This window comes from Engraulis encrasicolus, chromosome 14 (genome assembly GCF_034702125.1).
Source record: "Engraulis encrasicolus isolate BLACKSEA-1 chromosome 14, IST_EnEncr_1.0, whole genome shotgun sequence".
NCBI lineage: Eukaryota > Metazoa > Chordata > Actinopteri > Clupeiformes > Engraulidae > Engraulis > Engraulis encrasicolus.
Window position 1 is genome coordinate 3,886,446 of NC_085870.1, and position 24,749 is coordinate 3,911,194.

At 42.3% G+C, this 24,749-nt stretch overlaps 4 protein-coding genes across 7 annotated transcripts in view; 2 read left to right on the forward strand and 2 right to left on the reverse strand.

The window, feature by feature from the left end:
- Positions 1-2,858, forward strand: part of esyt1b (extended synaptotagmin-like protein 1b) — a 73,080-nt gene extending 70,222 nt beyond the window's left edge. Inside the window, exon 50 of the mRNA XM_063214811.1 lies at positions 48-2,858. The gene's annotated coding sequence lies outside the window, so the exon portion shown is untranslated. The remainder of the gene's footprint in view (positions 1-47) is intronic.
- On the reverse strand, positions 2,482-11,493 carry eif6 (eukaryotic translation initiation factor 6). 2 transcript variants are annotated; one of them, XM_063214807.1, is made up of 7 exons: positions 11,397-11,493; positions 10,818-10,960; positions 10,582-10,667; positions 9,832-10,007; positions 9,171-9,347; positions 4,500-4,681; positions 2,482-2,912 (listed from the first exon to the last, which is right to left on the reverse strand). In XM_063214807.1, the coding sequence occupies exons 2-7, from the start codon at positions 10,922-10,924 to the stop codon at positions 2,903-2,905; spliced, it is 738 nt and encodes a 245-aa protein (XP_063070877.1). In that variant the 5' UTR covers positions 10,925-10,960; positions 11,397-11,493; the 3' UTR covers positions 2,482-2,902. The 2 variants fall into 2 exon arrangements, with proteins under 2 accessions (XP_063070877.1, XP_063070876.1); XM_063214806.1 differs by having other exon boundaries at positions 11,349-11,471.
- Positions 11,494-11,581: 88 nt separating this feature from the next.
- Positions 11,582-14,929, forward strand: LOC134461984 (mediator of RNA polymerase II transcription subunit 15-like). Of its 3 annotated transcripts, none has more exons than XM_063214809.1 (2): positions 11,582-12,127; positions 13,217-14,929. In XM_063214809.1, the coding sequence occupies exon 2, from the start codon at positions 13,225-13,227 to the stop codon at positions 13,549-13,551; it is 327 nt and encodes a 108-aa protein (XP_063070879.1). In that variant the 5' UTR covers positions 11,582-12,127; positions 13,217-13,224; the 3' UTR covers positions 13,552-14,929. The 3 variants fall into 3 exon arrangements, with proteins under 3 accessions (XP_063070879.1, XP_063070878.1, XP_063070880.1); XM_063214808.1 differs by having other exon boundaries at positions 11,582-12,123; XM_063214810.1 differs by lacking the exon at positions 11,582-12,127 and adding an exon at positions 12,137-12,595.
- A 9,475-nt stretch (positions 14,930-24,404) lies between these two features.
- Positions 24,405-24,749, reverse strand: part of mmp24 (matrix metallopeptidase 24) — a 76,310-nt gene continuing 75,965 nt past the window's right edge. Inside the window, exon 9 of the mRNA XM_063214812.1 lies at positions 24,405-24,749. This exon is cut by the window's right edge and continues 1,238 nt beyond it. The gene's annotated coding sequence lies outside the window, so the exon portion shown is untranslated.

Sequence of the window (24,749 nt, forward strand, 5' to 3'; positions counted from 1 at the left end):
CACACACTCACACACACTACTCTCTCTCTCTCTCCACCTGCACACAGGTTCGACCTGGGGGAAAGATGGGAGACACAGAGTTCCAACCTTGCAGTAACCTGCGGAACCTTCAAAGAAAAAGAAAAAAGAAAAAACCCTTCTCCGAACTTCTTCCTCTTTGCGTACAATCAGGGCACCTTATACAAATATATATCCAACACTTTCCTTTGGTCCTTATACTAAGCCACCTTGCTGCCACGTTTGTCCTTTTGAGTGTGTGTTTGTCTGTATATGTGTGGGTGGGTATGTGCTAAATCTATATGTTGTTCTTGTACTGTGTATCGTACTATCACGAATAAGATGTGTTTATGTGGGTTGTTTACGGCAGTTGGTAGTAGATGCCAGGGGGTCTGTATCTCGAAAGCGTCTTTGCTAACGACGGTAGCGACTCAATCCTCTTTCGACAGCGACGCTCACCACTAAATCCAATGGAATGGTGTTACGTCTTGAGACGGTCTTAAGAGGGTAAGCAACGACAAGAATCGAGAAATAGACCCCATTTTAGGTCGTATACTAATATGACAGTTAGTGCTAATATCTTACATGAAGGCTGCTTACTGTAAGTGTTATGAGATATATATCGAGAAGGCGTGAAGTGTCTTATCTGTTTATAATGAAGGTTGCAACGATTCCTACACTGAGAGGAATGTTCTCACCACATATCTCAGTAGAACAACACTGCAAGAGCATATCAGGAGCGTATGTTTTCTGACATATTCTGTTCCCAATTTGGATTTCTCTCTTTTAATTTGATCACGATTGTTTACTTGTGTATGAAATGCATGAAGTATTTTTTATGGTTCAAGGACAATAAATGCTGTGCATCAAGCCAGTCATTTTAGGACTGATATAAAGGAGAACCTTGATGGTTTATCAAAAACCTCTAGTCCATCTATAGACAGGGGTCTGCTGAGGAGGAGATGTTTATGATTTTAAAAAGATTCCTGCGATGCTGACAGGCCATGTGCATTTGGAAATGTGGTTTTAATAACCCTAGTATTCCAGAGGAATACTGTCAAAAGAAACTCTCGAGACTGCATCTTTGAAGTAGTGATAATTTATGCAAATATATTAATGTCAAAGATATACTAGATGCCTTAATTGCAATCACATATTCTTCACCACTAACCAAAGCGAACGGCATCCAATGGCCTGATTAACGTGGCAATGTGCCCAGCCACTGTCTAAATCCTCAACCATCACTTTCACCAAAACGTCATCATTTGATAAAACTCCACTGTATCAGAAGCACTATATAGGGGCTAGTTGTGGTAGACTGGCTTATAATCATTCAACATCAAATCCCTTTGTTCCAGGCATGCCTGTTAAGTTTCTGCTGATTGCAGAAGTGCTTCAGTTATCAGAAACAAGGTGTGGATTTAATTTCGTTTGCACGACCAAAATAAAGTGTGCCATAGTACTGGCACACAGTAATACCAGGCAAAACCTGCCAATGGCCAATCACTGTTATAATCACTATCTTGCATAACAGGTTGTCCTCAATCGAGGGACAATGGACCAAGTTTACAGTACATATCCATACCGTCTGGTTCTCCCAACACAACAGGATATTCTGTCAATTAGTTGCATGGCTTTCAACTGAAGTGTTGCAGTGAGAAGCACTAACTTTCTCCATTGAATAGTTTTTTTGCACTGTTTTGTTACATTTTCTATTGCAGTACTTTGGATTTGTTTTTATTACTTGTATTGGATTCACTCTTTTAAATGGAAAATATTTGCTTTTTATGTTGCATTTCAGGTCATTATTGCAATATGCTGCGCTTTGCCTTATAATCACCAGTTTGCCTTTAAAGTATTTTGTCTATGCAGTTCTTTTTTTTGTTAGTCACTGTAAGAGATTTGCTTGTATTTGGAAGCTTGTTCACCAATTGATTTGATTTTGAACACATGCTGATCTGTGTACGCCATAAATAACAATGCCACTGTATCTAATCATTCATTTGCCTAGGTGCCTGAAAAGCTTTAACCACAAAAGTGTTACAAATAAATTTGAACCACACACGTACACAATGAAATGATCAAGCCGTTACTTTTTTTTTTTTTTTTGCACCTACATAGCGTGTTGCTTGACAATGAGGTCACAGTTCCTTTTATGAATAAAGTCTTGATTGCCTTCCCTCTCGGCGAGGCGTATGGAGTGGCACTCTTGTGTGTGAACACGTTTGACGCATCACATCAACACCTTTTGAATGCAGCCCATGGTGGTACTTTCACATCATTTTCTTTTCTCACCGAGCTATATAAAATACAGTAACTCCGCCAAGCATACTGTGATGCAGATACAGGGTGTTTGCGGAAGTGAGTGGGGGATGTGTCGAAGAGAGAGAAGCAGAAAAACAATAAACAGCTTGACAGTACAGGGGGTATGAAAAGGCAGCATTTTATTGAAGGTGGCCAAGAAAACCTGAGAGGAAAAATTCGTCAGATTTTAAATGTATTTATTCATAATCAGACAAGGCTTTTTCTTGTATTGCACTGCAATCAGCAATGGAACACAGACAGTAAAAACAATCTATTCTCTTCCTGACAGTACATGTATGCGATCTATAGGCGCCTGAAAAGCACAAGATCAAATGTTGTCCATCAGCAGGTAGTTCATATTACCCATAATACAACTGCAGGAGGGCATCATAGTCTTTGCTACGTACACACTTACACTGCACAGACAAAAATGTGCATTTTTTTTCTTTTCTTTTACAAAGACAAAGTTATTGTCTGACGGGTTGAATATTTAGCGGTGAGGCGGCGGCGACCATTTTGCCGTACTATGGATGTGCATAATGGTTGGTGCTTTGCACTCCTTTGTCCTGGCGTTCTTCCCACGCGGCTCCCAACTCAGACTTTATGTCAGGCTGAAATCAGAATAGCAGAACAGCGTTAAACAAACAACCTCCTCAACACGCTCGGGCAGCACTCACATTCTGCTGTCAATACCTGCACATTCTAGCTAAAACAGGGCTTTGAACCGTTATTTTTTTCCAAACGTTCCGTTCCGAACAGAAACGGAATTATAACGTTTCCGGTTCTGAGTTCCACCAATATATTGACGTTCCCGAACCGGTTAGAACCAAAAAATATTGTTCCCGGAACGGTTAATTTCGTTCCTGTCAGCTGATTACTCCCAATAGGCCTAACTGACGTTAAAAAAGAAAGACGGAAGTGCAAATGAGTCAGCCTACATTCAAAACTGTTTATTCAAGCGGATGAAAAGAATATCCTCCAGAATTTTGTCATTCAGGGACGACCTAAGCGGAGAAGCAGAGAATAAACCTCAATGATGAAAATGTGCGCTCCAAGCTGACTTGGGTAACGGGGAGCACTATGATGGACATTGTGAGTTTGAAGCGGCCATGGATGCCCAATAACGCCGAACATTGTCGGTGCGCTTTGCACGCGCTTCCCTGCAATGTCTTACAATAATGCAATGCAAACTCTGTCCTTTTGTATGACAGTGGTTTCTCTTAATTAAGATGTGGAGTGAAGACTTTGTAATCTACAGCTCTCTCTCCATTCAGTCAGAGAATGTCTGATGTCACACAGGACGTGAACCTCAGCCGCCATGGTAACGTGCGCAGGCAAATAATGATTTGTTTTGCTTGTTTGAGGAACGGTATTAACCGGTAATAACCGGTTACCATTATTTTTAAATAGTGTTCCCGTTCCAGAACATAAAAAATAATAACGTTTCCGGTTTCGTTTCTGTTCCCTGTAAAATACAAAAAGTTTCTGGTTTTCGTTTTCGTTCCTTGAACCGGTTCGAAGCCCTGAGCTAAAATAAATACAAATGGATACCTTTAAAATGTGATTTCTCAAGACATGATGCTAGATGTTCATGTATCTAGTCTCCAGTTGCAACTGGAGGGCATTAGTCAATTTCATTTCGTTTTATAACAAAGGGGGGCATTGGCAAGCTTATGATAAGGTAGGGGGGGTTCAAAAAAGGTTGAAACCCACTGCTATAGGCTATAATATAGCTTGTATACTACACTTTCCAGACGGCACAGCCTGGACATGACATTATGCATTGCGGATTCTTATCCAGTGACTTCGATATGACAAAGGGTGCTGGTTACAGCCACAGCAGCCATGTGGGGTTTGGTGCCTTGCTCAAGGGCACTGAAGCCATGGATGATATGGGATTTTTTTTGTTACTGCCTATATGCTGTGTTTTTGCACCCTTGGGTGCCACCCAATATCATGTGATCCACCTGCAGCTTGTGACCCCTCACCTCCCCTTTGATAAGATGCACCCCTTTCTTTGTTCCGAGTACCATGCACTGATGAAGGCTTGATAGTTCCAAGTTCCACGCCAACTCTCTGCTAGTTAGCCTCCATTACACATGCAGGACACCTGAGCTGCGTGGCGTAGCGTGGCGTGGCGTAGCGTGGCGTGGCGTAGCGTGGCGTAGCGTGGCGTGGCGTGGCGTAGCGTGGCGTACCTGTCGATGAGCGAGTCCCTCATGGAGGTGGCGATGGCGCTGGGCTGCGTCTCGCTCAGCCGGAAGACGCTCTCGATGACGGACAGCTCCGTGCTGGTGGTGTCCAGGCCGCAGAAGGCACACCAGTCGTTCACCACCATGCCCGCCGCAATCACCTCGCTACCACGGTTTACTGTGCCCGCCTGCAGGGAGGAAATGTGGCATACAGTTAGATATGGAGAGGACTGAACTTTTATTTTAAAATATATTTCAGGGGCTTTTATGCCTTTATTTGATAGGACAGTCTGAGATGGTAACAGGAAGCGAGTGGGACAATTTTGCTAGTTAGTAGAAAAGACCAACTTACTAGCCACTTTGACCCATTAGTGAGTGTGTGTTTGGCTAGTGGTAACATCTCTACTAGGCATTTTGGAGCCCTGGATAGGATACAATATATAACTGAGGTCTGAACAGACATATAGATGGGATATAATGTATACGGGCAGGGAAATGCGGCATGGTTACATAGGGAGAGGTCTGAAAAGTGCATACAATACTGCAGGATACAATACTGACTGAGTTTTCTCAAGGTTAGAAGAAAAAGCTGGAGAAAAGACTAGAGCGCTCTATATTCTTCCCTCGTGCAACTAAATGAGTTTTACTGTCCGTCTGTGGAAGGAACATGCCACGTTATGTATACCAGCTGTGGCTTACTGTCCCTGCCTACAGGAGCAAAACTCTATGGCTAGCATCGCTAATACATTACGACTTGGCTGTTACTATTCTGCTAAAGGCACATTTATAATAGGGCCATGTCCTGACAGATGAACATTTTGCCGTCTTTGTGGTGTAAAAGAAATGGGTTTTGCCCAAATGTCACCACTATATCTAGAGAGGAAGGTTTGAATCTACATGAAGACAGGATAAAAACACACAATTTGCTGTGCATGCCTGCAGGAGAAAAATGCCATGTTAGAGATGAGATGGACAGGGAGGCCCGGAGTAGTGGATAAATATGGACAATGCAGACTTGCATAATAGGTCAGAAATAAAGACAGAATGGGGGAAAACAGATATTTATGATCTGTCTGCATGTCTGCCTTATTATGTAATATTTCAATGTCTACAGTTATTTTGGTTCTCAGCAACGGTGTTGCAAAAAACTAGTCAGTCATTCCAGTCTTCTAGAAAAGTCATACTGGCTTTTAGAAATAAATGCATTTATTTGTGTTATTATAAAATGTATGAGAGAAGCTTAACACACTGACAGAGGGGACTTGCCCACGTGTCAGGACTAGGTAGATTTTTATAAAGTTATGTTAATTATTAATTGACTTAATAATATTAAGTTAATTACGGATATTTGGGGTGGTTTTGGGGTAGGTTGATCTTTGACATAGTGGATGTATTAAATACAGCAGACGTGTTAAGAGGATGACAACATGCATTCAGTTTTTAAAAAGAAATGCAAGCCTTAACCTAAAACGTTACATTAAACTCTGGCGAACTTGTAATAACTTCAGTGCTCTCAAAACAACACGAAAACACAAAAACAGATAAAAGCACACAGACAGCACTGAGTCATACCCTCATGTTCATCCAACAGTCTTGGTGACAAAACCAAACCAGTCATGCACAGTCTGACAATATATCGGGAGTCACGGTCTGGACAGCGAAAACACATTTGAGAGCCAGGACATGCACAAAAACAGGACACGTACTTGTCCAGAGACAGTCCTGTTTGACCACATCTCTAATTCTCCAATTTAGTTATTCTGCTTGCTTTTTTAATCACTCACTTTTGATTGTGAGATAATGATTATTTATATCCTTACTGTGACTTATTTAGTAGGATTTAAGTTAAATGCTGTTGCTGCTACTGTGGATCATAAAAAAAACGTATGGGAGGTTGTGTGGCACTGCTCACTAACACTAGCCTGGTTCACACCAGACGGTGTATGTGTAGCTTCGGCGCCCCCTGGCGGAGCAGAGCTACACACACTACCGTCTGGTACACAGCCATAGAGCACGCTCCGTCTCCAACCAGAAAATAGATGGAGAATTTATTGCTTCGGCACGGCCTCCTCACCAACAAATTCCTTCAAAAACCTTCCTGTTAATCTTTAAAGAGTCAATATAGTCTCTAATCTGTCTTGTGACAGTTACCGTTGATTTTGAAGCAATAAATGCTCCGTCTATTTTCTGGTTGGAGACGGAGCGTGCTCTATGGCTGTGTACCAGACGGTAGTGTGTGTAGCTCTGCTCCGCCAGGGGGCGCCGAAGCTACACATACACCGTCTGGTGTGAACCAGGCTACACTAACACACCGTCCGTACCATATAGCATAGTGCTTCTCAACGGGGGCACTACAGCCCCCCAGGTGGCATTGGGGAGGCCCAGGGGGGGGGCGTTGAGAAGAATACAGCTGAGTGAAGGCGAGGCTTAGATCTAGAGGTGCTCCGATTGCTCGGCTGCCGATCATGACCGGCCGATAATGGCCAAAAATAGCCTGATCGGTGATCGGAAAAACATGCCGATCAAAAAACCGATCGAGAGATATTAAATTCCTCACGCAACCATTTGCCTTTACACCTGGCGCTGCATGTAGGCGCTGGCTCTGCACAGCTGCAACTGCACCAAAAGAAGGCATCTTTGCTTGTCTATAACTTTTCGCCATTCCCCCCTTCATTTCCACCATTCATAACCATATCTGCATCAACAATGACCTGATTTTCCGATCCATGCGCCGTTTACCTGACAATGTAATTTGCGATTGAGTACTCGCCAGTGAGCCATGTTACGTTATAACCTGTGTAGTTGCCTTGGTCAGCACGCGACAACTTCACGTTGTCAGCACAAACATGTCAATTATTGTTTTCAAAGTTGTAATTGGCAGTCAGTCGATTAGTTTGATAGTCGCTGAAACACCAAACGGCGACAGATGTGGTTAAAACTTGAGAGAGAGATTCAGAACGTAGTGGAGCAGGAGCACTGCAACTGTGGACGGTGACAGAGAGGGGAGGGGCTCTCCTCACGAGGCTGCTCATTTAAAGCGACAGGTTGTTTTTTTCTCGTATGTGGAAGACTATTTGATGTAATGTTTCAGTTTCAATTCAATCTTAAATAGTTTAGTTATTCTATGCAATAACTTATACATTGATTAATACTGTAGACTGTATTACCAACACTAGTCTGAAAGATAATAATAATAATAATAATAATAATAATAATAATAATAGCCTAATAATAGACATGTGATTGATTGGTTTATGGGCAGAAATGGTATTCAATAAGGATAATTAATAGGCTATTAAAAAAATAGGAAAACATTTTTGTGATCGGCAATGATCGGTAATCGGCAGATAAAGATTTTTGGTGATCGGTATCGGTGATCGGACCCAAAAAATGGTGATCGGAGCACCTCTACTTAGATCCCATTGGGTAGCATTAGTCTATTTTATATTTCAATACAAAGAGTGGCACTGACAGGCTTATGAGGAGGTCAAGGGGGCGTTGGGAGGCTTACGATGAAGTCAAGGGGGCGTTTGATCAAAAAAGGTTGAGAACCAGTGATCTGGCATATTGGGCAGCATGGCCCACGGGGACCTGATTTCAAGTCTGGCCTGAATCATTTCCTCCCAATGGCCCGTGTACATCAGGTGCTACCTACGCGACCCAGGTAGCTGGGGTGGTTGAAGAAGTTTTGCCATGAATTCGTTTTATTCGCTCTGGACGCGGCACTGACACGTTTGATTCAGCTAATCACATAACGGCTCTGTCTTGATAGCCTGGGACATTCGTCGATATGAACGTTCCAATTGGTTTTCGCCGAACCGCGTCATAGCGAATTCGCTTAAGATTAGCTTGAGTTTAATCGTCAAAATTCGCTCTGGTCGCTCAAGAAGCTTCGCTCCTGGCGAATTTGCACTGGTAGCTTTATTCGCCTTCCCTCCATAACTTCCGCCGCGCAGGTCGCTTAGTTCGCCCTCGATGTACACGGGGCTTAACCCTTCCCCATCTTTCTCTCCCACTAGTTTCCCTTTTCCATCTTCACTGTCCTGTCTGAATAAAGGCTAAAAAGCTTCAAGATGAACATTTCTAATCATTTTTTGAAGTATGTTTAGGGGGATTTTTGGGCCTTTATTTTGACAGGATAGTGTGAGAGGGGACAGGAAACGAGCTGGAGAGAGATATGGGGTAGGGCTGGGAAATGACCCTGGCTGGACTCGAACCGGGGTCCCCATGGGAATGCAAGCCCAAATGTGGGGGGCTTAGCGCACTGTGTGAAAGAGCCCCCCAGGATTAGCCTGATAAAATAATTGATTCATTAATTAAATGTGAGACCGGAGTAATTTAGTCTGGCCCCGATGAACGATACCTCCGAAGATTGTTGATGAGAACAACCTGTTGTTTTTTCAAACCGTGCCGGCGCTCTGACCAATCGGTGATCTTTGCCGTTGATGTGCTTTCCCAACGGTGTTGCAAGCCTTGGCGTCACTCCCTCAAAACCCCGCCCGCTTTGATTCAAAACAAATCTCTGCGTTGTGATTGGTTTTGCCAGACTCAGGGCACAGTGTTCAAAACGTTCTCAGATCCGAGGCCAGACCCACTCGTAGCTGAACATTTTCAGCGTCCAGCGGGTGGCGCTGGTTTACCAGGCTACCCCAGGATGAACATTTCTAAGGTACTCACCACCAGCGGTACTTGGAGGAGAGACGAGAGCTCATCCTGGTCCTCTATTGACGTCTTGGGATGCACTAGTCCGCCCTGGTTACTGAACGCACAGTAGCTGCCCACCAACACCTGCTCCGCAATGGTCTGACGAAACACCTCCACCTTCAGACTGTCTGCCAGAATCTCTTCCGTTTCCTAATCAGAGGAGGGGAAGGGAATAGGTTTAATGACTCTCCCCAACACGTAGACCACACTGTAATTTACAGTGGAGAAAAATAACACCATAGTTAGGAGTTTAACTACCACTACGATTTTTTTATTTCTTTGCTCTAATGAAAGATTTTATTCAAGAGAAAGTCCTTTGATCCCATAAGTAAATACATGGAAGCACAAAATAACTATTACTTACCTAAGCTTTCACTTACTCGTCTACAAATAGACATTGTATTTAATTATTACACGGCCCTCTAAAGTGTTGTGAGAGCTTCCATCGGTCCTCCCCAACATTCCGCAGGCTACTATTTTTAGATCATGCCCGCAGCGCAAGTAATTAGTATATAGCATATAAGGTAATAAATATATAATATTATACAGAGTTAATTGAGGAAAACAAGAGGAAAAGACACGTACACAAATAGGGGCAGTTATAACAGCTGTGACTATGACTGAGGACACTGACCCTGTCGAGATCTGGATGCACGAGTGCGACGTAGTCGTTACAGGCGATGACGTTGCCCAGGGCAGACAGCCTCTCCTCCACCCTCTGGATGCGCACTGTGTCTGGCAGGCAGTTTCGGATGTGCTGCAGCTCCTGATCCGTCGTGTTGTTAGGAACCAAAAGACCGTGACGATTTCCTATACAGAACAGGAGGACGGACAATTGAGGAAACATTCGACAATATACAATGAATGAAGTGAAATGATGGTAGACTGTTTGGAGAGAAAATGATGTGGATGACTGCACACAAAATAGGGAAAACATTCAGTCACACACCCATTTTTGCTTTATTTCTAGTATAGTAGTAAGCAACCACACATGATCTTAACAATTAGGGAGATGATTATTATCCTCTGATGAATAGGTGCTGACCTTAGACTTTCTTTTCAACCAAGGGGTTCACATCACTGCAGTTGAAGGACACGTCTTATTGTCTAGGACCAAATCTGCTACACTTGCAATACAGAGAGTGAGAGATATGCCTGGGCAAATGTATGTAACAGTGAGCTATATGGTTATTTTATGTGTAAGTATGAGTGTAACAGTGAGCTATATATGGTTATTTTATGTCTAAGTATGCGTGTAATGTCTCGTGAGCAATGTCTTTATTTATGTGTGTGTGTATGCTACTTGACACCTTAATTTCCCCCTGGGATCAATAAACGATACTCTACTCTACTCCAACCACACCGGTTTGTGCTTGCCACTCACCTACACACATTCTTCCAATGATGCGACAACCGGCTATGGACGCATGAACAACAGGTATGGTTTCAGACAGCTCCCCTTCAAAGACACTGAAACAAAGGTGAAGATTTGTATTAGGTCACAAACTAATAGCCGTTAGGGCACCTCGATACAGACTAAACACAAGTCAAGAAACACTAGTAGTAAACAAATGTACTTAGACTTGGATTATTATATTAGGGGACATTTGCTGGACTCACCTGTAAAAGTTTTCTGAGCCTCCTATGGCTACGAGACAGTATGTGTTGGTGAGTTTAGCAAAGCAGCCGATTTCATTGTTTTTCTCGAAAGAAGCTCTTACTGCCATGTTGACGTAGGTAGTCGAAAGTCACGTTTCCTTCACCTACAATGAGATAAGGAGACAAGTCAGTATTAATTTGATGGGTACTTTGCCAGGTCTGGTTCGTTATCTACATTACGTCACGATGAGAGTAACTTCGACTCACAACTTGATAAGCAACAACAGCTCGCTATTTTAATCAAATGAAATTGTAACATGGTTTAAAAAGAACGTCGCACTTTGTACAATGTTTAAACGGTGAACACAGGGGTATATCTAGCTTCATTTTAGACATAGCTTCGGGAATTGAGCAGACTGATGGCTACATAGCTAACCCAGGCTAGGCTGATCCAATCATTCAGAAACGACTTCCTACTTTCGTGTCATTTCTCAACATCGCACAACACATAACGGAGACTGCCACATATTTCTATGTTAAACATATACTCACTTGTTAACATAAACAACACAACTAGATCCCAAATAAAACTCCGATTACCAAAAGCTGAAATGGCTTCACACAGGCGTGGACTGTGAACCCACGTGTTCACTTCCTGTAGAACGTTATGACGTTTTCCTACGGATGCTGATGTGGGCCATGCCTTTATCCTTTCGCGGAAATAATTTGGACTGGACAAAATGCGCGTATTTTCCATTTCATAAAAATATAGCTTATTATTCACATATAACGTAGGAATATAGAGATGTTTCGTGAATATATTGCTCTCCTTTATTGATGACACAAGCGCCGTGATTAAATCTACGTCTATGACCTACGATTGGGTTGTTGTGATGATGTTTGCTGCGCGCATCACATCTCCAAACACAGATTGAGTGCGTCTGTTATTTTTGGTAAATGCTTTCTTTTGACGGCCGTGTCAGTTAATTGGCACAGGTGAGCAATTGTGTAGACTTGGTTGCGAAAGAAATGCAAGAGTATTTTTTTCCCAATCCGTCTTCTGTAGCCCCCAACCCTGCATAGCAACTGTGCGCACAATTCACGCACAGTGGATTTGTGAGCCAACCATTCCGAGCTTCAGTGTGACGTCCTATTTGTTGACACTTTCATTAGCTAGCCACCTGTGAAACGTCATTGCAGCAGAGACATCGCCACCCACCAACGTAGCCACGTTTTCTGCCTAGAAACACCGCTGGCTAATCGGAACAGCAAGACAGAAGAATCCCGTGGGCCGGGGCAGCAACGCGGGGTGTTTTTTTCATGCCAAGTAGGTAGAGTACATATATGTCTGGTTATTTGTGAAGCGACTGTATAATCTAATCCCTTCCCTCCGTGCCAGCACTGTAAACAAAACACACACTTCCCCATTGCACAATTATTAGTAGGCTATAACCTTGAAGTTAACTCATTGTACATTTTCCAGCTGTGACATTCTTGGTTAGTGACAGCAACCCGGGTTTAATTTCAGACACGCAATGTATCGATGTGTGGCGTAGACCCTAGATAACAACATGCCTATTTTTTTGCATACATGTTTTACTGGACGAGGAACAGTGTGCGACTGACTGCGCCCGCACAGTAAACAAAGGCTTTAGAACACTGCCAAGACACCCCACAAGAGGGCAACAAAAATAGGCTTCATATGGCAAAGCTCCCCCAAGTGTTTTTCCCTCTCCACATTTCAGAGGTGTAGGCCTATGGAGTAGTAGAAGAAAAAGATCAGCAAAGCACCTCATTAGGTAGGCTATTGAATAAGTGTAACAACTATGTAATATCGTGCATGAGCACTATTAATGTGTTGTGCATTACATAATGATTACTTCTACAGCTGGGTTTAAGCCCTGTTCTACCATAATGTGCACATACAGTAATGTGATATTTAGGTTTGATAACCAAGGCATGAAAATATATTAATAAATAATTCTGGTCTGGATTAGTCTAAATGATGCAGCCTTTTGTGATTCTTTATCATCAGATGTGAGTCAGAAGTAGTAGCTAGAGACAGAGATTCTTTCTCTGCTAGAGGGGGTGAAAAATACCTACCAGCAGCACAGCACACCTACATTAGATGACAGTGGGACAGATGGCCCCTTGAATCACCTGTTCTTTGGGACTCTTTAGGTCCATCTGTCAAAACCTGCTTGATGAAAAACATGCCATTACTTTGCATCATATTCCGGTTAACCCTTTCTGTGGCCCTATGACAGACAGGGGCATGTGTTGTGCATCTTGCCCAGTCAGTGACAAAAACAATCTTGTAGGCTACTGTTTATTGTGGTGTCTGTTCATTCCGAGACCCTTCCCCCCTGTTTTTTTATTTTACTTTTATTGTGTTGCCATTTTTGAACCCTGTCTGACAGAGGGAGGGATGGAGGACGGGCAGAGCCAACCGCAGACTCGGCTGCCTGGTGAGAGTGGGCACGCTGGCTGTCATCAGTGTCATCACCCCCAAGAAGCCAATAACACGGACGCTCGTCCAGACGCGGAAGTGACAGTGGCGGTGACAGCCACCACCTCCCAGCAGCATCAGCAGCAGCAGCAGGAGCAGCAGGAGCAGGAGCAGCAGCAGGAGCAGCAGCAGGAGCAGCAGCAGGAGCAGCAGCAGCAGTCAGCCCCCGAGCTCCCCCAGTACAGGATGGGATCCAAGAGTGTGGATGACATGCGCTTCATGATCTCATGCACCAACTGGTATTAACCTTTAAAACCCTTTTGAGGAGTACCATCACAAATATGTGATTAGAATTTTGCCCAAATTTTTGAGTTCTCATTATGATGTCATAAGGACTTTGCAAGATTTTTTAACACAGACTTCTATGGGAGTTGTAGAGTGTTCAAGTGAAATTCTAGAAGAACCTGGGGAAAGTCCTTACTCCTCAAAGGGTTAAGAGTGTGGGCATTTGAACATTCTATGAAAAAGAATGCGTTGTATAACAATGCAAGACTCTAGAATTCCAAATTGTATTGTATGGTGCCCAGAATTCTATAAAAATGTCACTTCCCAAACAGTCCCGTCACACCGGTGTGAAGATGCACTCTTAAAGGTTTTAATAAATCCCTTTGAGGAGTACAATCACGCAACCTGATCAGAATTTTATCAGAAATGTTGAGCTCCCTCTGACTGCTTATGTCACAAAATACTCTGGTTTTTTTAACACCAGAGTTCCACAGAATGAGTGGAATGCTGGAGTAAAATTCTGGAAAGACCTTACTCCTCAAAGGGTTATATGCACGTTACACGGACGCATTTTGGTCATTCTATGAAACGTTTGCCGCTCTCTAACAATTTGGCACTATACGTGGAATGTCAATCTATTTAATGGAACGCCACACTATTCTTTAGGATGTTCATCCTCCCTGCCAGCATTCTCTTCACGCTGGTGTGACAGGTACACCCTTGATACTGTAGTGGGTGAAAGGTCAGGTGAGGACCTTAGTTGCCATGGAGCCTCTCTGGCTCAGTATGGAGACTGAGAGTGTGGGTGGATGGACTGGGGTTTGTTATCTCACATAGCCACTGCGAGGCCATGTGCATAGCAAGGCATTTATTACACATAAGCATGCCATGCACACAGACAACCACCTCTGCTTTTGGTAGTGCCACTGGATGAGGGGGTGTAGGTGTGGTAGAAGTGTTATGCTCTGTACTTTATGGCCACACACACACACACACACACACACACACACACACACACACACACACACACACACACACACACTTCCAGCTATGTGATGCTGCTTGGGCGGCTGAGGCGTAGTTAAGTGCACAGTCACTGCTGTTCAGGGGTGCATTTCTCGAAAGCGTAGTTGTTAGCCTGTTAGCAACTTGGGTAGTTACCAATGGGAAGTTACATTGCAAACGACAAAGTAGCTAACGTAGTTAGCAACTACGCTTTCAAGAAATGCACCCCAGCTTTGTACAGTGCTGCCTCTTGGAAGGCCATTGCAAAATACCAAATACCAAATACCAAAATACCAAAATACACCAGCTTGCCCTGGGGTCCGTTTCTCGATTCTTGTCGTTGCTAACCGTCTTAAGACCGTCTTAAGACCGTCTTACCATTCCCTTGGATTTAGTGGTGCACAGTAAAAAATATTCCCGTGATGTCACAGTAAACTACTGTGAAATGAATGCAATTAGTAGCCAGTAATTCCCTGTGGCCATCCTCACAGTTTACTGTGATCTTCTCACAGTAGTTTACTGTGGCCACACCACAGTAAGTTACTGTCACCCTACCCACACTACCATGATCCCGCCCCTCCATTCATCACCACAAAAGAGGTAGCCACCATGTTATTGTGGCACCTCCCATTCCCCACCATGACTGAGACAACTGTGGCATGGAACCAGTCCATCACACTGTTCTCTTATATTGACAGACAAAAACTACCCATACTATCCAACTATCCATACTATCCAACATCCAAACTATCCATAACCATAGAGAAATTCAAGTTTCTGCAGTATGTGCAATATTATTACCACTTAATAATTACTATCTCCCGGATGAGAGTACATTAACCAGTGTGCATAGGATACTCTAGTTGAGCATAATTAGACAATCCTGAAATGTCTTAATCAAGTAAGCAACACACCAAAAAGGGTACCTGCTACCACAATACTCACTACCAACTAAATAGCAAGCCAGCCAACAAACCAGTCCACCAGCCAACCAAAAGAGTCAGTTGTCAGCTAGCCAGCCAAAGAGCCGGCTAACCAACTAACACTCAGTTAGTCAGCCAACTAACTAACAAACAAGTCAGTTGTATGGCTAGCCAGCTAACAAACCAGCCATACAGTCAACCAAAAGAGTCAGTTAGCCAGCCAACCAGCTGGCCAACAAACAGTCAGTTGGTCGGTCAGTTAGCTCACTAACCAACAAGCCGGACAGAGAGCCAGCGAACCAGTCATTTAGGCAAGCAACTCAAGCATTGTGACAGTCTGAGTTTATATAGAGGTGAAAGTTAACCATGTGACCAGAGTAATCAGGCATGTGGCAGCTGCAGGAAGTAATTCAATGAACTTGTAACAGTCATATATACTCAAGTGAGGGCAGGTACTAATTGACAGATTGATTGGGCACTACCATTGTTCCTGGTTGATGGTAGGCAATGTCAATCATGTCAAGCATTTGACTTTTCAATTGTGCAATGGCACTTCACAAGATAGCCTATTTTTTTTTTTATAGGTGGCAATATTCTGATTTAAAATTGGATGCTGGAGTTTTGGCGTGCACATCCAAGAGACAGGGCATTAGCAGGTGCCAACTTAAAAAAGTGTTTGTGTAGCACATTGGTTGCAACTTCATTTATTGGAAGCAGAACCAGCAACATTTCCAATCATAGACCTTCTTCTAATTAGGCCTGACAATAAGTAATTACACTCCATCATGGCCAGGAGCAACCCAAAGTGACATACAGATATGCAACATTGGTTACTGTCCCTAGGGTAATGTCGGGTTAGGAGGGATTAGAACCTGCAACTCTCTGATCTTAAGTCCACCTCCCTAACCATTAGGCCAAGGCAGCCACATAATGCACCTAATCATGGCCTACACGAAGAAAACACCTGTTATAACCGCACAGTAGTTAACTGTGATATGACGAAAAGTCTCTCTGGATTTCACAGTAACAAATTATGGCAGAATGTCACAGTATGTTACTGTGAAATGAATGCAATTAGTAGCCAGTAACTCCCTGTGAGTTCACAGTAAGATATTGTTACACACTTGAAGTGGGTGAAAGTTCAATGGGAAGGCATGTCAGTTGGGTTGAAGGCTGACGCCTTTACAGTAGTTAACTGTGATATGACGAATTCACAGTATGTTACTGTGAAATGAATGCAATTAGTAGCCAGTAACTCCCTGTGAGTTCACAGTAAGATATTGTTACACACTTGAAGTGGGCGAAAGTTCAATGGGAAGGCATGTCAGTTGGGTTGAGGGCTGACGCCTTTACTCAAAGTGATATACAAATATACAACAATGGTTGCTGTCCCTAGGGTAATGTAGGGTTCGGAGGGATTTGAACCTGCAACCCTCTGAACTTAAGTCCACCTCCCTAACCATTAGGCCAAGACTGCCATATAGCGCAATCTGGGCCTTCAGACACTTCATCGACATTTACACCAAACTATTTAGTCATCAACTTCTTGTTTGCTACATGTCTTCCCAAGCTTGGTCATCTTTTTTCTCACTTCCTCATGTCAATATGTGCAACCTGAGGGGGAGGGGCTTAGGACATACGTGCTTCAGATCGTGTCCCATCATGCAATGCACTTATGGAGAGCCATTTATCTAGAAGGAATATATTAAGTGTGCTTCAAAATATTACTCCTTGTTATATTCTGTGTTTATTGTAGGGGTTGTACTATTTAAAGTGGTACACAAGAAAAATGACCATATTCCCACCATCATGAAGATGGTCATGTATATCTCCCAATATATATAAGCTCATTCTTCTGTTACTTGACAGAGAGTGGGGATAAAGTAGTCAACTGATGATGGGTGTATACATGTATACCACAAGACATTAAGAATGAAATAATTTGCTGAAAATGTCAATGAAAGGTGTGATTGTAATGAAGAGCCCAACCTGTCTTTGACTGAAGTTGTGCCCCAATGCACTAATAATTTAATAGATGCTCCGCCCACACAGTAATTTACTGTGATGTTTCCTAGCTTATCACTTTGTCATGCTGGTTATCCTTGAAGAGCACAGTAAAATACTGTGATGTGCAAGTTAGGTGAGAAATGGCAAGTGATACAATGATTTCAGACTAATTTGCTGTGTGCCGTGTGACCATCACAGTAGCATAGTGTACCAGAACATCAGAGTAATTAACTGTGAGATTTCACAGTAAATTACTCTGAAATCCTTGTAAATTTTTACTGTGTGAGCGTCGCTGTCGAGAGAGAGTTGAGTCGCTCTTACGAAGGACGTTGCTACCGTCGTTAGCAAAGACGCTTTCGAGATACGGACCCCTGGGTAGTAGTCCCTTAGTGTTCGAGGAAGAGTGTATGAATATGAACATATGGACACAGTTTTGTCATCAGTCATTGCAAAGCGTTTTCAACCTTTTATTGACATGTCTTTGTTAATAGAACATGGTGATATTGTTAGATATACAATGTGGAACTGTAGAATGAAAATAATATATATAAAAAGCAATGTTTACTCTTATGGAATTTAAGTGTTTCTTTTTGTAAATAAAGCTTAAATAATATGGTGTGCAATAACATACTCTGGTAATTTTTAAATCCGTTTCTGAGACTGATAAAGCAGATCAGACAGAGAAAAAGAAAACATACAAAAATTGGACTTTTCAAAAGTGATAGGTTGTTATATTTACACAATCATTTATTATGGAGTATTGTTCAACTCACAGTCATGATGGAACTGCATCTTTAGAAAAATCACTGATTTTAGTAGTGTATTTTCGAAAACAGACTGAGTTTGATATTCACGTATTTTGATCAGTCAAGAAAATAACCACAAAAAAGAATATGTACATAAAATACATCATAAAACATGAAAAAAAAGACAAAACAAAGATAAACCAAAAAAAGCAAACTTCCTCTTTAAAGCTATATTAGATAAAATCTTGTGTGATCCTCAGTTTAAGAATGTTTTAAATACAATTTTTAAACTTTTAAAAGTCTGGACTACCTCTGATATGTTTTTTCTCCTATTACGTCTCATGTAAAAGAACTATAGAAACCAAAGGCAACAACAGGCAAGTTCCTGGCGACTGTTGTCTAAAGCCACAGTCATGTTAATAACACCGTAGGCGAACCAGAGGCCCCGTTACACCACTCTTCCAGCCAGTAGAAAATGGTATTGTATAGAATTAAAGAGAAATGTCAAAGGAAGATGGACCACCCCCACCTGTCCGCCTATTCACAACAGTGTAACATACGGTACGCTGCATCAATATCTTCAGTAAATATAATATGGCATATATTTTTTTTGTCATTTTATGCTACTGTAAGACCCTCCAAACACACCCCCTTTATAATCCTCCAATAGAAATCCATGTCTGGTACACAGCAAACACTGTTTAACATGATTTCTGGAAAAATTAGTTGAAATAATGTCTATTTACACGTAGGGTGATGTTTCGTCCTAGTCGTCCTAGCCTGCTGTGACCTTACTCGGGTATACACAGGGCAGGCGGGCTTCATGAATGCAATCAATGATCCCCATCAGTTCCTGGATCAGCACCTACACTTGTATTCCATTGTCCACAAGAAACCCCTCCTCCTCCTCCTCCTCCTCCTCCTCCCCCTTCTCCACCACCGTTAATGGCTCTCAGCAGGGCATGATAAATGGGATTTCATTTGCTCTCTCCTTCCAATACAAATGGGATCTAACGACCAGAAAGCCACAGAGATTAAACAAGGCTGCGTCTGATTTTCTCAACCAACCAAAGAATAATATTGTCAATATCTCTGCTTCACTCAAGGATGTAGAAAATGTAGGGCGTGACCAGGAGTGTAGAACACGTCATTAGAAAAGGGGGGCAAAAAAATCCAATCTCAGCATCACATTTTAATTTAAGCACCAGTAGGTTCAATTATGAATTTCTAGAACTTTCCTTTCATAGAAAAAATGGTCTATTGAATTGGAGAAGAAGTGCAACAGCATGGCTTTGTATCGTATAAGATAAGTACTGTCTCCACCTTTTAAGATGTAGGCCTATGCGTGTATGTTTTACTAATAACAATAATGACTCCAAGAATTTTTGAAAAAAATCTGTATAGGAATTGTGGAGAACAGTTACCATGTTGTATGCAGATGAAACGTGTGCAAAGGTTTCAGCATCATTTTAGTGATATCCTGGGTCCGATATGCATTCCGATGCGCAAGTTACCAAACTGTGTTTGTAATAATAGACTGTGCTTTACGACAGACAACTAGCACAGCACCAAGTGGCTGAGAAAAAAAATAGAGGACAGAAATATTGAGGGCCCTGTATATTATAAGACTATACACACACACACACAAACACACACACATACACACACACACACACACACACAATCCAGACAGAAAAATCGTCTGCAACAGCTCTGGAGATGAGAGGAGGATATCGTTTCACATACATTTTTTAAAAAGAAACTGTGTTGATACAGCTCCATGTCTGTCCACCAACAAACTGCTCCAAATAAAAGAAGGGAAATCGGAAATGAGAAAGAGCAACAAGGCTGATACACTATGCCTGCTGCCCGTAGAAGAAGAAGATCTTAGATGATGCATTATGGAACAGACTCAGAAGTGGACACACACACTCAGAATAATACTCAGAAGTGTACACACACACTACCAGCTAATGGAAATGATCAAGAGATTATGTTGATCCCTCTCTCAAAGCTCATAAGAGACCCATTTCCAAGCTCCTTGTCTGCAGAAATTACTGAGGAAATCCAAAGATATCATCATAACAACGAGCGCAGGCCATAGCAAATTTTAAGACAAGGCACAGTGTCTTAAAAAGATTTCAGCAGAAGCTGCAAAGGCAGGCAGAGATGGAGATCCAATGAGATGTTTGTTTTCAGATACGGAGATGCAGACGCAGTCAGAGATGTTTGTTTTTTTCTGAGGACATTTCAAGGTATAGAGATGATTCTGGAAGACAGCAGCTAATAGACACTACAGTGGAACATAATGCACACATGCATTCCAAAACTCCACAATGAACATACAAGGTTATGTAATAATGTATGTATGAAAAAATGAATAGACAAAAACTTGGCTCAAATCTATCGAGAACAGACACATGATAAAGACATTCAGATTTTTTTTGTCACAGGACTCGGCAAAAGACCAAGACATAAATAAGTTCTTTTAGACGTGTACCTCATGAGAATGAGCTTGGTGGATATGTGCCTAAATGGCCATGAACACACACGCGCACACGACACGCACACAAACACACAACTGACACAAGCATGAAGCGTCTGGCACACAGTGGGAGATTTTGGAGAGGAGAACACATAGATGAGACAAACAAAAAAAGAAAACCACTCAGGGAGTGTGAGAAATTGAGAGGAGGATTCAAAAGCAGGTACTGACCCTTTCTTGGATACAAGGGATTATCAAACGCAAGCCAACTAGCAGCCTGCGCAGTGCAGAGTGACTCGCCCTACTGTGAGTGCAAGGTGTGCATGATGCAACCATTAATTGTTTCCTGTGGGACAGATAGATTTAATTGGTCTCCACGGCAACTGTGTTTAAAGACTTTGCTTGCTTGACATGTAGCTGATTTAACCGGCTGAGAGGAATCGGGGTGGGGGGTTTGGGGTGCTGCTTAAATGAAATTTATTTTTTGTTTGTGGTATAGTAGCCACCACTACAAGATATCTGTCGGTCCCCTTTATAAAAGCACATCCCTCTCTAAGTCTAATAAACTGTTAAAAACAACGCCAGCACTATTAACAAGTAGACTATGTTTTTTTTTTTAAATATATAAAATAAAGACTGTGCCGAGATTAAATACCATAACAAGATCGAAGATAAAGACTGCAATCCCAAAAGAAATGTCTATGGAGGAAGATGTGCTTCCTCAGACGAGACTTTGGTTTGACCAAGAGGATACATCACCAGTCATGGGCAACGTGGATTCATTAGTTACTATCCAGAGTGACATGTTCCAAACCAGTGTTTCTCAACCGTTTTTTAGGCGGGGCACCCTTTCAATTCATTAAAAATTTCAAGGCACCCCAAACCAACAAGCCGTAAAATGGCATCGCATCCGATACCACACAAGCTTAGAAAAGTAACACATTTGGAGACGTCACACGACCTACGTTCGAAGTTGCAGCTGACTGGGGAGACCTATATTTACTTTATTTTATAATTGTGCGTAAATTGCAGATGAAATATTCCACTGACTAACATTACCTTATCAATTTAGACAAATATGTATTATATTACATCATTTATTTATCAGCCACGTTTCCGCGGCACCCCTGAGGGTGGCCTGCGGCACCCCAGGATGCCTCGGCACCCCTGTTGAGAAACACTGTTCCAAATGACCTTGTTTAGCCTACCTGTCCAATTCCACCAGGTGATCATTCAGGAAGGCAATTACCTGGTTGAATTGCACAAGTAAAACCAGGGGTGCGTTTCTTGAAAGCATAGTTGCTGTTAGCCAGTTTGCAACTTGGGTAGTTGTCAATGAAAAATTGTTAATGAAAAAAGTTAACAAAGTAGCTAACATAGTTAGCACCTACGGTTTCGAGAAATGCACCCCAGGTGGAATATGTTGCACTGGACACCAACAAGTTGCTCAATATAAGAACGGAAATCACAAATGACAAAGAGCAACGAAGGAATGAATACAGGTTGCTCACTGTACACCACAGTGTTGTTTACCCAGTAATAGCCTTCAGAATTACATTTCATAATAACTATTAACAATAACAATAGGCAATATTATTATTCCAATAATATGTGAAACATTTCAAAGGTTGCATATGGCAGCGACAAAATCAACATGTCGTAAAACATTCCCAACAGGCCGCTCCTTTGCGTGGAAAATTGCCTTTAAGCAACGTGCTCTGGGTCAGCCACCGTAAGGCAAGTAGATCATCCAAGTAAGAAGGATGGTATATGACCAACGGGCAATTAAAAGGGACACAGGCCTTGAAAAAACTGCTTAAAAACTCTTCTATTACAATACACATCTTCATATTGACATCCATTTGACAACTTTGAATCTTAAAAATAGCCCCATCACAAAGTTTGATGATGCTACTTTTTTCACTATTCAAACAATCCTACCACAATCTTTTCTATTCTTTAAGGGGTACAGAGCAGAGTTGGGCCGCGCGGTTATCGTTTCAGTGGCGTCAATCATTAGGGCGGGGTGGGAGAAAGGACAAATGGATATGACTTGAGTTTCACAAAGCAAGAGAGTTGACCACATAAGTAGAAACACAGGTCATGGGACTTTGCCAACCAACCACCATACAATACCAGGGGAACACCGCCACCAAACAGCAAAACCACTGATAGAAAGGCAGACGAAGCAAGAGAGGAAGAATATGAAGAAGGAGAAGAAGAAGAGGAGGAGGAGGAGGAGGAGGAGAAAGCAGCAACAAACAAAATGTACACCTCAGTCAAAGCTCTTCCAAATAGCGTCAGATCAACCAAAAAAAAAGAATGCATGGCGTGTGTGAACAATATGTCTTCCTGGGTGAGTACAGTTGTGTGCCGTTACTATCCATCAACATGGGGATGGGTTTTTAGTTGAAAGCCTTCTGTGACTGTTATGGCTGCATTTCCACACTGATAGGCTTAGATAGACAGCAGCCATGAACAATCAACATCCTAAACGACGGGTTGAGGCAAGAAAAGTATCCCTTTCGAAGCAAGCCCAAAACATTTAAAGGCAAACAAACAAGCGTAGGGTGTTGTGTTGCTATTTTCTTAGCAGGGAAAATTGACGGGCTAGTCTGTTGTTACGTAAGACACACAAACGGCAAAGACCCACGTCTGATCTTAGGGCATATATTTACGGAGGATACAAAGCATCTGATCTGAGCCGAAAAATGATTTGATACTTGGTGGAATACCTCAGTCTTGTTGCGCTACTGAGTGCCCGTCTTCTTGTTTTGGACAAAGAAGGAAAGTACAGTAGATCAAGATCGCCACTATAATGTTTCAGCAGTACACACAGTTGAAGTGTAGTGTAGTGCAATACGGTGGCAACTAGCCAGGGCATCATTTTTCAGATCGCTTCTAGCACCAAGGCCAAACAACATTTGTTCTTTCTTCTGAAATCATGTATCAAACATCAATCCATTTTAATTCCACAGTGCTAATGCTCTTGAAAGCTAGCTGGGGATGAATCTGATTTAGTTGCATTTTCTTTGCCTTAGTCTTCGTCTTATTTTTTCATTTTTATTTTTCTCTGTCAATTTATTTTTCTTTCAGACAGAAACGTCTATGTGGCTTGCTGTTGTGTGCCTTTGTGTGAGGGGGAGAGTAGGAAATCAAAGGCGCTGGGGGAAAAAATGGTTTAGTTCTCTCTCCCTGCTCTCTCCTCACTCAGTGCTTCTTCTTCCTGTGGGCGTGACGCAAACGCAACAGATGCCGCAATTATTTCCTGTTACACTTCATTGGGGACTTGGCAAAGCCGTTCACAGGAGAGGGATGTGGTTCACCTGAATGTTACCCAGTCATTCCACAGCTGTAACATTGTAGCAACAAGTCATTACAACAGTAGATTTGTTTTGATTTTTGTTGTTTTTTTTACACGGAATACATCATAAGAAATCTGAGAGCACTGTTGAGTGGTACCAGGAAAAAGGAGGCCACACATTAAAACCCATAAATCAAAATCCAAAAAAAAAGTTAGAAATTGGTAGACTTTCAGTGATTAAAAACCTCCAAAGTGATTTTGGATGCAAGAAGGGGGCCGTGCCCCTTGCTCCACAGGATACGCTGAGTGTGTGTGTGTGTGTGTGTGTGTGTGTGTGTGTGTGTGTGTGTGTGTGTGTGTGTGTGTGTGTGTGTGTGTGTGTGTGTGTGTATGGGGTAGGCGTCTGGGGGTCAAAGTTCATAAGCAGCCTGAACCCTGTTCGTTCAGCGGTTCACCGGCCAGTGCACACGACACAATGTCCCGGCGCTTTGTGCAGAACAAGTGGCGTGAATGGAGGATAAACCATGAAAACGTCTTGTCTCTCAATCTCAGCCTTAAAACATTAGGTCCCACCGGAAACCCCCCTCCCCAAAAAAACGTCTTAAAACTGTTCCACAGAAATCCTTCGATTTTTTTTCTCGCTTGTTGTCACTCTTTTTTTCTATGGCATTTCTACCTACATTTAGTTTTTGTGGTTTTTTGTTTTGTTTTTTTTCTCCTCCTCTCCTTTCTCCACCCCCCCTCCTCCC

What these genes read in the sequence shown, in the direction of transcription:
- eif6 (XM_063214807.1), bottom strand. Translation starts at nt 10,924, where the DNA reads ATGGCAGTAAGAGCTTCTTTCGAGAAAAACAATGAAATCGGCTGCTTT. An exon ending in GGCTCAGAAAACTTTTACAG is followed by an intron (nt 10,668 to 10,817) that starts GTGAGTCCAGCA and finishes CCTTTGTTTCAG; the next exon opens with TGTCTTTGAAGGGGAGCTGT. An exon ending in CATTGGAAGAATGTGTGTAG is followed by an intron (nt 10,008 to 10,581) that starts GTGAGTGGCAAG and finishes TGTTCTGTATAG; the next exon opens with GAAATCGTCACGGTCTTTTG.